We start from the raw sequence: 13,378 nt of genomic DNA on the forward strand, positions 1-13,378 counted from the left end.
TGAGTGCTGGGATTAAAGACATGTGCCACCATCGCCTGGCTAAGATGGATTTCTAAACGACTAACCTGAGATGCTACCTACGTATTTCAAAGGTTGTAAGGCCTCCCTAAATCTCTACAAAGTCGCTCTGTTAGGCTAATTTTATATTTCCTTTTAAGCTATTAGTATAAGCAGAAATGGACAATATGAACATTCTAATAAAATTCTTTTACTAGTCAAGAAGCAATTCTAAACTGCATTCAAAAAGCTGAGTATACTCCTCATTTATAGGTGAGCTAAGAGGTGAAGATTTCTACTTTACCTCTGAGAAGAGCCATCTCCCCAGGCCACATTCTAGATTTTAAACAAATAAAACATGTAATACCCACCGTATCCAGTGTGAGCGGGCACTACCATCTGACTGCCAGTAGGATGATGTTTCTCCATTTGTCATCCTGTAGATGTCTGCAGGGTTGGAGGATGTTTCTATATAAGCATAGCACTTTGTAACCGACTTGAGTTTATCCATTTCCGGGCTTCTGGCTAGGTCTCCAGGGCTTTCTGCAGGAAAACACCAAAGCTTAGCTATTTTACAAAGGGAAAATGATCATTTAAAATATCTAACAGAAACATGCTTAACACTTTGGCAGCAAAATCTAACATTCCTTAAATGACTCCTTCCAAAAAACCCATTGGCCAATGACTGCCCCATCTTCTCATTATGCAGGTGTGGAGGTCAGAGGGTAAATTATCATTATTACTATTATTTAGTTTTTAATTTTATTGATTTTTATTGAGCTCTACATTTTTCTCTGCTCCCCTCCCTTCCTTGCCCCTCCCCTTTAACCCTTTCCCAAGGTCCTCATGCTCCCAATTTACTCAAGAGATCTTGTCTTTTTCTACTTCCCATGTAGATTAGATCCATGTTTGTCTCTCTTAGGGTCCCATTGTTGTCTAGGTTCTCTAGATTTGTAGGCTAGTTTTCTTTGCTTTATGTTTTAAAACCACTTATGAGTGAGTACATATGATAATTGTCTTTCTGGGTCTAGGTTACAGAGGGTAAATTATAAGAGATGCTTTTCTCCTTCTACCATTGTGGGTTCTGGGGATGAAACTCAGGTCATCAATATTGACAGCAATCACAGGTGCCTTCAGTTGCTGCGCTATCTTGCTGGCCCAAATTAGGCTTTTGAAGTAACTAACATTTCTGAGTGTTTTCTAGTTCTACTCTCTCCCATTTTCTTCCTGGTTAATAGTCTTGTTTTTGTTTGTTTGTTTGTTTGTTTTGGGTTTTTGTTGTTGTTTGGTTTGGTTTTTATTTTGTCTTTTCAATACAGGGTTTCTCTGTGTAATAGCCCCAGCTGTCCTGGAATTTATCTGTAGACCAGGCTGACCTTGAGCTCTCAGAAATCTGCCTGCTTCTGCCACCCAAGTGTCGGGTTTAAAGGTGTGCAGCACAGTCGCCTGGCAATAGTTTGGTTTTGAAAAACCTAGTTATTTACTGTTTACACATTTGTAGTAATATATATACACATACATACACTACAAATATAAGTCTATGCACCTATAAAAACTAATATTTACTTGGCTGTTTACTGACATGGTGCAAGGAGTGAATTAACTGACCAAGAATACTTATAAAAAAAAAAAACACCAAAATTCCAAAAACTCAGGTCATTAACATGATAGAAAACATATTTTGCTCTGCTGATTGCTTACATTTTTGCTGGGAGAAACTTTGAAGTTTTATACAGTATACCCAACTAATTTTTAAACTTAATGAGGTGGGGCTACATGTACATCACAGCATACACATGGAAGTCAGAAAACACATCTCAAGAGTCAGTTCTCACTCTCCACCTTTCTGAGAGGCAGGATCTCTCTCTCTCTTTTAAGTTTTTTGTTGTCGTTATTTTGTTTTGTTTTGTTTTTGAGACAGGGTTTCTATGTGTAGCTTTGGAGCTTGTACTGGAACTCACTCTGTAGACCAGGGTGGTCTTCAAACTCAGATTTGCCTGCCTCTACTGCCTGGCTTGACAGGGTCTCTCTTGTTTCTGCTGCTACACTCAGACTAGCTAGCCTCCAAGCTTTCAGGAGACTCTCCTGCCTGTGTTTCCCACCTCAAGACTGGAATGCTGGGATGATAGATGTGCACCACTGTATATGGCTTTTATATAAACTCAAGTCATCAGACACACAGGCAAGGAGGCAGGGAGAACATTCTTAGGCTAGAAACTGGTTATATATTTTGAGAAATACAGGCACAAGGAAGAACTGAATCACCCTATTACTAAACACTACAAGAAATAATGGGGGAGCATTTTCAGGAGACTATCCCATGCACATACCTTTTTCTTTTTGTACCAGTTGATCCAGAGACTCCTTCAGAACTGACGACCGCATGGTGCACATATTATTGCAGTGGTCTAACATTGGGTAGGGAATCACCATACTAGAGATCCGATTGCGATGCAGGAAGCGCAATATCATTGATGAGTGAGTGCCAAGGCCCTCCTTTGACTCTGAAAATATGTCGATGAAACCTAAAGACATAAAATCCATTTTTTGTGGTGTTTTGGTGAAGTCACCACAATAGTTCCCACATCCCATGCCTGCTGCTCCCTCTGAAATGGCTAAATTAAAAGCAGTCACTAACTCTACTCAAATTTTGAGCTTTAATTATTTAAAAATATAAACAGGTTTTAAAGAAATGAACAAGTAGCAACCTCAATTTAAGAACTTATTTTAGGGATTGGAGAGATATCTTAGCAGTTAAAAAAAATAAATCTTTTCTAAAAAATTATATAGCTTTGTTTGGTTGGTTGGTTTTTCGAGTCGGGGTTTTTCTGTAGCTTTGGAGCCTGTTCTGGAACTAGCTCTTCACAGAGATCTACCTGCCTCTGCCTCCCAAGTGCTGGGATCAAAGGCGTGTGCCACCACTGCCCGGCTGATATAGTTATTTTTATCTTGCATGTATGAGTTTTGTTTGCGTGTACATATGTGTAGGTCTGGTGCCCACAGGGGCCAGAATAGAGCGTCGATCCCTTAGAACTTAGTGTTTAAGCTAAGGTCCTAATAACAAAACATCTGCTGCCATTGCCAGTTTCTGATAGAATCTTACAAGATATAAAGTACTTGGCATATACTGCCTCACTTGGCCCTCACAATACAGTGAAATGTAGCATGTTGTCCAAGGGTAGCGAAGGTCCAAGTAGCCTTGCTTTATAACGGTGGAAATGAAGCTCAGGTGATTTACAAGAGAGCAAGAAGAAGGCAGGGTGGGGAACACTCCTCCACTCCCTCTTCCCGTTCTTCCCACCAGTCTAGGTCCTTCTCCCCAGTGTGTGATTCATTTGAAGTCTGCTCCTCCATCTTTTTTTCAGCCTCAACACCTCCTGCTCAGATGCCCACTTGGAAGCTGAGTGACTCCCCAAATGTCACCTGCCTCTTATGGACCATTATCCTGAGTAATCTTATAAAGATGTGACACAGACCACACACCTGCCATGTTTAGAATCCTTTGCTGTCTCCTTATAACCTAAACTAATGAATCTCAAACAGGTTACTAAATCCAGAAGCACAATGTTCAGTGAAGCAAGAAAAACCATGGCAGCTTTTCTGGAAGCAGAGACATATTTGTGGATTTGGGGTGTTATCCCCCCTTTTGTTTGGTTTTTCAAAACAGAGTTTCTCTGTGGCTTTGTAACCTGTCCTGAAACTCGTTCTGTAGACCAGGCTGGCCTAGAACTCACAGAGATCTGCCTGCCTCTTCCTCCCGAGTGATGGGATTAAAGGCGTGCGCCACCACCACCCAGCTTTTCCCACTTTTTAAATGAGTCATAATGTATGACAAAAAATTCATATAATGGTATTATTTGACAAATTTTCACATGTTCAAGAGACCTATGTAAAAAGCCTCAGATCAAGATACCAGCAGTCTCTGGGGAACTTGTATTCAACAGCAGAACAGATTCAATAGAAGCAAATAAAATTCTGCAGCAACTTTTTGTATAAAGCAATGGGCTAAGAGGAAATTTTGTGCTTAAAGCAGCCTATTCTGGTTATATGGCCTACTCAAACTCCAGAGACAGCTGATTTCTAAAGACTCAAAATCTAGGCAACCCCTACCTACTCCCACATGAGGATGAGGCTTCATACCCATGATGCTGCCTGGATTTTCTCAGAACCCACACCAAACAGCAGACTGCTGCACATGAGCACACACATACACATGTTCACACATACACAGTATACACACCCGTGTACACACACACAGCACACACACACACAGTACACACACACACACATGCACACACCCACCCAGACAATTTTGTGATGGAAAATGTTTTCAGTTTTAAAAAGGTTCTACAAAGGAATGATTTCAGTGAACTCTACACATCAACAGTGAGATACGACAAGAATGAGTTTCAGTGTGTGAGGACATTTGAGAGGAGGACTGGGAAACTATTCGAGGCTACCACAGAGATGACCTCAGCTTTCAAGGGCTTGAGACTGATGATTCTTTTATGCTGGATATTACTACATATTTCTGAGTTGAAAGATTTAAGTCATGAGTGTATACTGTGAGCACTTCAGGATCTGGACTCTCATCTTTCTCCATCATCTCTTTCCCCCACCAGGCACCGAGTGCAGCAGGCATTACTCACTGGTGGACTCCCTTCCCTACCCTGCCTACAAAATCTCTCTGAGATTCCCGGGATAGCTCAGGAGTACAATGCTTGCCTAGCATTTGTGAGGTTCTGATGTGATCCCCAGAACACTCATGCACATACACACAATCTGAGGAATCCAAATAATGCCACCCACATATTTGTAATACAAAGTTGGGAGAGACTATACATACTATATGATATGTTAGCTAAATGAAATTCAAAGTTAACCTTACCTGCCATGACACTAGGAAAAACAGTACTACGTATAGGGTACCTACAATGCCCTGAAAGAATTACATAATGAAGGATAACAAAACATTCATTCTCCATTAAGATGCAGACATTATCCTTCCCTGGCTCAATACATCACTCGGCAGTAGGTCAGAGGTTTCAACAGCAATCAGATTTACAGTCTGCCGAGTCTATCCAGTCTTTACTCCTGCCTAAAGACACTAATTATTGTCACTTGGTGTACAGAACAGGCAAAGTTCTTAAGTCAAATGATGTTCAATGCTATTTCCCTTTCAAATTGAACTGTCATCTCACTTGAAAAAATGAATTTATTTATTTTTTCTGATGCTGTCTTTACATAAGTCTGAGTGACCAAAGAAATCATCTAACCAGAGACCAGGTTGGGTATAAAGTGATGTACAGCACTCGCCTAACAAGTACAAAGCCCTAGGTTCAATCCTCAGTATATACACAGGGGAGTATAAGAGAGGCAGGCAGAGAGAGAGAAAGAGAGGGGGGGAGGAAGAGAGTGGGGAGGGTGGGGAGAGAGGGGGGAGAAGAACATGAGCACAAAGAAAATAAAACAAGCAAAAAAATTTAGAGTCAATATTTTTCAAATGTACAACAGGTAGAAGCACCATTGCTTAATTTTTAGCAATACTTTCTTTATAAAACTTACTAAAGTTTCAGAGTAAAAGTTTTAGAAAACAATAAAATGCTTAACATATGTGCCAAAAATAAACTTTGAGAACATAGCAGAAAATAAGAGAAGGTCCCTTTCTGATAGAGCCCACAGCAATGGAAAGAAGACAGACAATAATTAAGTCAGTTTATTTATTACGCTGATACTATGTTGTAAAAAAACAAAAAGGAAAGAAAAAGGGAAAAATATGAATGCAGAAGAAAAGGCAGGATGCTATGAGAACATGCAGCATGGGCCAGGCACACTTCTTAAGGAAGTAAACAAGCAGATCTACTAGAGGGCAGCCTCTTAACCAAGGGGCAGAAAAACAGAAAACTACCCCGCCATCACTGTTGAGAAATAAAAGTGAAGGATTTCACTAATTTCGTTCAGCTCATGTGTCTAATAAATGTTTTGGGAGGAATTCATGGTGCCACAGCTGGGCCAATCTCAATACCTACAGCACAACCAAGTTCATTTTGGTTCTAAATTTTGTGCAATGGCAGCACCACAGCCAATGAGACTTAGCCTAGGTACCATTAATGCTAACTGAAAACACTTTGGCTCTAAGAGAACATCTTGAGCCTTCAGAATTCATGTGAACACCTACCTGGAACAAGAGAGCAGGCTTGTAGTTGTCTGATGACATGGCTCAGCTCCCCCTGCAGATTGGCTCCACTGGAGTTCTTGAGGGCCTCCAACATATTCTCAGCGTCAACTGTCCCATCACCCTCAGCATCAAACTGGGCAAAGGCCTACAAGATAAGGGACATACATATGTATACGTGTGTGTGTGGGGGGGGGGTTTCACTCAAAGAACAAATTCGGGATAGCAGGCTCTCTGTATTTTGTAAGATATATGTATGCATGTTTTATAACTTCATTTCTCCTCTGAAGCAGTAATTCTTTGACATCTCCAAATAATCTCTGAAGAAAGCATTCATTGCAAAATTTTAATAGTAGTAAACTGTTGTAGTTCGAATAGAAAATACCCCCATAGGCATGTGTTTGAACATTTCGTCCCTGGCTGGTGGTGCTGTTTTGAGAGGTTGTGGAACCTTTGGTAAGTAGAGTCTGGCAGATAAATGTGGGTCACTGTGGGCAGGCCCTGATCTTTTTTATTGCCTGGCCCCACTTTCTGTGCAGTTTTTGCTTCCTGACTGTAGACTTAACGTGACCTCTTGTGTTTACTGACAGGCGTTCCCTGCCAGGATGGACTGTAGCCTTTCTCAGAATGAATCAAAACAAACCTTCCCTGCTTAAGTCCTTTCTTGACAGGAAATCTGGTCACAGCAAGGAGATTTGTAAAGTACAGACAATGTCAAACACAAAGATAAATCTGAAAGAACTAGGTACTCAACGCAAGTGCTACCTTGGTCTAATGCTTCATTACTTTTAATCATTGTGGACCACACCCCTTAGCCATACAGGTTCAGCATGGGACTTTGTTTGAATACTAGTTTGTCCCTAGAGCTGTGTGTGTGTGTGTGTGTGTGTGTGTGTGTGTGTGTGTGTGTGTGAATTTCTTGATCTGAAACATAAGTGAGTTCTCACATTCACGGGCTGCTGCCTAGACAAGGTACACAGGAACAGAGTCCCACTAGCAGAACAGTGTTCGTTTTCTAATATATAACCTCTGATCCCGCCACAGAATTGTGTCCTTTCTCCCAGTCTCAGTCCCTGCGCCCTGGTTTTTCTGTCCTGTTGCTAATACATGCACTCACATACATCCTCAGCGCAACAGTCTCCTGACCTTTCCAAGTGAGCCTCTCTCCCTCCTCTGCTCCATGAAACAGGGAAATGCTCCGTGATGGACACAATGCTCCCATTTCCATCCCATCACAGAAAAAGTATTCAAAAGGAACAAATACAGATTACCACACTGGTAACCAGAAACTCTGGACATGAATGCAGGGTGAGAGAGATTTTAGAAATAAAGTGCCAAGGGGAAAATCATAGCACTATTTTTGCCTCTGTTCAGCCTGACAAGACTATCCAAAAAGTGAACAGGATCAAAGATTACACTAATTGAAGTACAATGTACAAGAGGCAAGCTCTGTCCTGTACCCTGTAGAGAACAGATTTTTTTTTTTACTTTTTTTTCTTTGCTTTTTCTTTTCAGTTTTTTGAGATAAGAGTTTCTCTATAGCTTTGGAGCCTAAGCTGGAACTCTCTCTATAGACCAGGCTGGTCTCAAACTCACAGAGATCTGCCTGCCTCTGCCTCCCAAGTGCTGGGATAAATGGCATGCGCCACCACCACCCAGCTGAGAACAGGTTTTTGTGGGGTATGTGTATTGGTAGAGGCAGTTCTAGAGCTTAAACTCACAGCCTTGCTCACACCAGGCAACTGCTTTACCACTGTACCATATCTGCAGACCAGGGACTCTTTACAGTGGAAAGGGTAAGCAGAGTGTCTTAGTCAGGGTTACTATTGCTGTGATGAAACACCATGACCAAAAGCAAGTTGACAACAAAAGGGTTTATTTGGCTTACACTTCCACATCATTGTCCACCACTGAAGGAAGTCAGAACAGGAACTCAAACAGGGCAGAAACCTAGAGGCAGAAGTTGATGCAGAGGCCATGGAGGTGTGCTGCTTACTATATTACTCTAAGCCATTACATGGCTAGCCCAACCTGCTTTCTTTGACCCACACCCACACTGAGCTAGGCCTCCTACATCAATCACTAATTAAGGAAATGCCCAACAGCCTTTCCTACAGCCCAATCTTATGAAGGCATTTTCTCAAGTGAGGTTCCTTCCTCTCAAATGACTATAGTTTGTGTCAAACTGACAAAAAAACTAGCCAGCACAACTGACCTCTTGTCAACTTATACAAATCACTTTCAAGACACATCACTGTTAAGCCACAATCTTCCCTTACTTATTCATCCCCAAGATCATACATTAATATTGATATCAGAATTAGAAAACATTTTACAAATTTAAAAAGTCCCACAGTCTTACAAATTCAAGCACTTTAAAAGTTTAGTCTCTTTTGAAAAAAACAAATGTCTCTTTTAAAACCAAAGATTATCAAAAGCAGAGGATGGGGCCTGACTAGTGAAGTTTCAGAGGGGCATTTGCAGGTCACTCAAAAGCCTTTATCAGGCCATTGCAGATTTTGAGTTAAGAATTTGTGGTTCCGATTAGCTGGGCCCAAAGAATCAACTGCAATTAACAAGACACCAGAAGCACTAAAGTGAAATCTTTGCTTTTCTAGGACAATGGATGTTGGTCAGCTGGAGCTGAGACATTAGCTATGATTAAGAGAGCAGTATCATTTAGGTGGTGAGAAGTGTTTCCTCAGAGTTAGTACACAGAAGCTGTGTCCCAGAGGTAGCCAAGGTTGTGCCTTGCGCTGCCAGCTGAACTTGGTAGTTTAAGAGTTATCCAGGTGGGGCTGGAAAGATGGCTCAGAGGTTAGAGCACTAGCTGCTCTTACAGAGATCTTAAGTTCAATTCCCAGCAACCACATGGTGGCTCACAACCATGTGTAATGAGATCTGGCACTGTCTCCTGGAAAGTGTAGATATAATAAATAAATAAATTTTAAAAATGTTAAAAAAAAAAAAGTTATCCAGGTGGTACTGGTTTTTTGAAGCCACGAAGAATGAAGAGCTCATGAAGCTTGGTTGGCACTGCAGGGCAGGGCTGGAGGCCCTGAAGGGGCCCAGGAGAGGCTGCTGATGAAAGTGCAGTCCAGCTGCGGAAAAAGACCCCAGTCACTAAATTACCATGGGACAACCACCAAGGACAACAGCACGTGTGGAGCTAAGCTGGCCTGAGCCTACGGTACAATCTGTGTGCTGCAGAGGGCAGAGCCAGAGAAGTGGCCCAAGCCCTACACTGCAGAATTCTTGAAAAAACTAGAAATAGGTCCTGCTAGAGTGAAGGTGTCTGGTGAAAAGCCCATTTAGAAAGCAACCAGAAATTATAGGGTTGACATCCATCTTAAAGAACTGATGGAGTTTTTTGTTGGTTTGTTTCTAAGTGGAAAGAATGATAGCAGTATTACGGGAGGTTGGGGGTTGTTTTTGTTTTTGTTTTGAGTTCTTATCTTTTAGAAATCTACAGTGAGGGGCTGGGAGAGATAGCTCAACAGTTAATAGCACTGGTTGTTCTAGCAAAGGACCTGGTTCTATTCCCAGCACCCACATGGTGGCTTACAGCCATCTATAACTCTGGGTCCTGGGAATTTGATGTCCTCTTCTGGCCTCCTCAGGCACTGCATGCACATATATGTAAAATAACCATACTAATAAAATAAGATAAATCTTTTAAAAAATGTACAATGACAGATAAACTATGTCAACATTTGCTTTTAAATAATTTGGACAAGAGAAAGTTGGTGGTGTTTAGATCAAATAAAATTTCCCTTGAGTTGGTAGTTGTTGAAACTGGCTAAGGTATGTGGGGACCAGTTCACTACTGTCTCTATCTTTCTATGTTTAAAAGTTCCCATTTATTACAAACAAACAAAAATACAGATTCTCTTCCTCCATCTTGGCAGAGGCCTAGGACTTGATCTCTAGAGAGTTGTAGAGTATAGACTGGAAAATGGCAGGTACAGCTAAAAGTGAGAACGCCACACTGAAAATGGGAGGTTGGTGCCTACTTGCTAAATAAATGGTTAAGGACAACCTTCTCCAGGGCTCCCAGAATGGTAGCATCCAGTTTCATATCCTTCCAGGAGACAGAAGAGTCTTCCCTGTGGACACTGACAAGGCTAGAAAATAGGTTACCCAGAATCAACCAGTGAAAGCACCCAGTTAGTCCATCTTACAGCCTGACTCACGGGCTATAGTCAGATGCACTGAGCATACAGGCTTTTAACCACTGCACCCCACCCCATGCCTTCACAGAGTTTTTTACTCAGGCAGGCCTTTTACTTGTGATCCTGCCTTAGCCTCCTGAACAGCAGGATTAAAGGCCTGGCCACCAGATCCAGATCTTGTCTCATTCTCTTATTGTTTGGGGTTTTAAAATTATTATTATTATTATTATTATTATTATTATTATTATTATTTTGAGATAGTGTCTCACAGTATGGCTAGCCTGGTAACTTACTATGTAGTTCAAGTTAGTCTCAAACACATGCTGAGTCTCTTACCTCTGTATCTTGAATACTGGATCTAGTCCCTTGTTCTCTAGTGAGTGGTTAGCCCAGAACTACTACACACTTGAGAAAAACCTACTATGAAACACAGAAGAGAAAACAAAGATAATGCAAGGAGAAAAAACTTAAAAGAGTGATTAATATCTTCATAGAAATGCTTAAAGATATTTTAACCCTGGCTTTACTGAGGTGCATATCTCATTTACCATAAAAGTCCATCCCATTAAAATGAACAGTTCAGTGGGTGTCAGTATAATCAGAGTTGTGCAAATACCACCCAGTATCTGAAAAAAAGAAAATATTGTAATCACAAAAGAACAGGGTACTGGGCTGGAGAGACTGTTCAGCAGTTAGGAGCACCTGGATGTTCTTCCAAAACACCAGGGTTCAATTCCCAGCACCCACATGGCAGTTCAGAACTGTCTGTACCTGCAGTCCCAGGGGATCCAATGCCCTCTTCTAGCCTCCATTGTGCACTGCACACATGTGGTGCACATGCATGCAGTAAAACACCCAAACGCAGAACAATAATAATAAGTAAAATGTTAAAGAGAGATTTAAAAAAAAGAACAGGGTATTAATGCTTTAAAACAAAAACAAAAACAAAAAACAAAAAACAAACAAACAAACCAGGAGACCGAGAACATTCTCAAACCTGAGTACCAGAGCACCATCTGGGTGTGCTGCAAATGCCTATAATCCCAGTACTCAGGAAACTAAGGCAGGAGGCTTTGGAGTTCAAGCCCAGCCTCTGACTTATATATTGAGTTCCAAGCTGTCCTGCACTACTAAGAGAATCTTACCTGGGCATATAATCTCATCCTTTGGGAGACTGAGGCAGGAGAACTGCTATGGGTTTGCGGCCATGCTGGGACTAAACATCAAGTACCAAGCCAGTCAGGGTTATACTATACACTAAGACCCTATCTCAAAAAATTAAAAAAAGAAACTCTCATTAGAAAGGTTGAAAAGTAAAGTTTACTAAAGGGTTCAGAAAGTAGAGCAAACAGAGAAATGGTAGAAACTAGACAGGAAAAGAAATCAAGAAGACTGACCTAAAAGGTCAACTTCCACACGACCTGCGTTCCAGAAAGGTGGGACACAGAATGTAGCAGGGGAAATCACAAGAGTGATGACACTCAGACTTTCCCACACCAAAGTCCATAAAACTGGAGATTCCAAAGCAGAATGACCTACATGACTGACAGACCAGTATAAAGGCACTTTCTAACAGCAGCCAGGCACCATGGCACACAACTGTAATTTGTCACTTGAGAGGCAGAGGCGGAGGACTCCAAGTTTAAGGTCAGCCTGGGCTATAAAGTGAGACCCTGTCTCAAAAACAAAAACAAAACAAAACAAAAAGACAAAAACACAATAAATTCCCTAACAGTGAGGGACAGAGGAGTTCTAATTTCTAGGAGAAATAAGAAATAGCTCTCAGGTAAGAGGTCAAGAAACAGAATGGGACCAATTCAGTGGGCACAGTGGAGACAGAAGGTGGTGGGAACAGCGCATCTTTCAGAGGGGCTTTCTAACCTAGAAATCAACACTCAGCCACGATAATGTGAGAGTATAATAAACATATATACATGACTCAAAAAGGAAAAAAATCATGCTTTTCAGAAGGCGCCTAGACTAGCACCAAAATGAATGATCATCACGAGACTGGAAAGAATAGAAATCAACCAAGACAGAAAGGAATCCCCAGCATGGTGGAAGCTAAGGCACAATGGCAATCTATAACAAATAACAAATTCAGCTTACAGCATATCAGAAGGCTTAGGGAGAATGTTACTTTAAGAAGACAAAGTGAGGGGCTAGAGAGATGGCTCAGAGGTAAGAGCACTGACTGCTCTTCCAGAGTTCCTGAGTTCAATTCCCAGCAACCACATGGTGGCTCACAATCATCTGTAATGAGATCTGGTGCCCTCTTCTGGCCTGCAAGTATACATGCAAGCAGAACACTGTATATGTAATAAATAAATAAATCTTAAAAAAAGAAAGCATTTACCTAGTCCAAAAAAAAAAAAAAAAAGAAGAAGAAGAAGAAGACAAAGTGAGGGGCTGAAGTGATGGCTCAGGGTTAAAAGCACTGACTGCTCTTCCAGAGGTCCCGAGGTTAATTGCCAGCACCCACATGGTGGCTCACAACCACCTGTAATGACATCTGGTGCCATCTTTTGGTATGCAGGGATGCATACAGGTAGAATAGAACCTTTATCCAGCAGCTGATGGAAACACAGGCAGAGACCCACAGTGGAGGGCTGGGCTGAAATCCCAAAGTCCAGCTGAGAGGAGTGAGACTATAAGCAAAGAGGTCAAGGCACCCACTGAAACAGTTTACCTGAGCTTATGGGAGCTCACCAACTCTAGCTGGACAGGGAAGGAACCAGCATATGTCCAAACTAGTCCCTCTGAATGTGGGTGACAATTGTATGGCTGGGGCAGACTGTGGGGCCACTGGCAGTGGCACCAGGATTTATCCCTACTGCTTGTACTGGCTTTTGGAATCCTATTCTCTTTGGATGGATACCTTGCTCAACCTAGATATAGTAGGGAGGGCCTTGGACCTTCCCCAAAGCAATGTGCCTTATCCTCTCTGTAGAGTGAATGTGGTGGGGGGAGGGTGTGGGGAGGAAGGTGGAAGGAATGGGAGGAGGGGCAGGAGTGGGAACTGGGAACTGGAATT

At 41.7% G+C, this 13,378-nt stretch overlaps 1 protein-coding gene across 1 annotated transcript in view; it reads right to left on the minus strand.

Annotated features, from left to right (window-relative positions):
* Window positions 1-13,378, minus strand: part of Zzef1 (zinc finger ZZ-type and EF-hand domain containing 1) — a 127,921-nt gene that overhangs the window by 98,596 nt on the left and 15,947 nt on the right. Inside the window, 3 exon segments of the mRNA XM_038325684.1 lie at window positions 369-540; window positions 2,328-2,522; window positions 6,176-6,320. Coding sequence (XP_038181612.1) covers window positions 369-540; window positions 2,328-2,522; window positions 6,176-6,320 — 512 coding nt within the window.

This window comes from Arvicola amphibius, chromosome 4 (genome assembly GCF_903992535.2).
Source record: "Arvicola amphibius chromosome 4, mArvAmp1.2, whole genome shotgun sequence".
Classification (NCBI taxonomy): Eukaryota; Metazoa; Chordata; class Mammalia; order Rodentia; family Cricetidae; genus Arvicola; species Arvicola amphibius.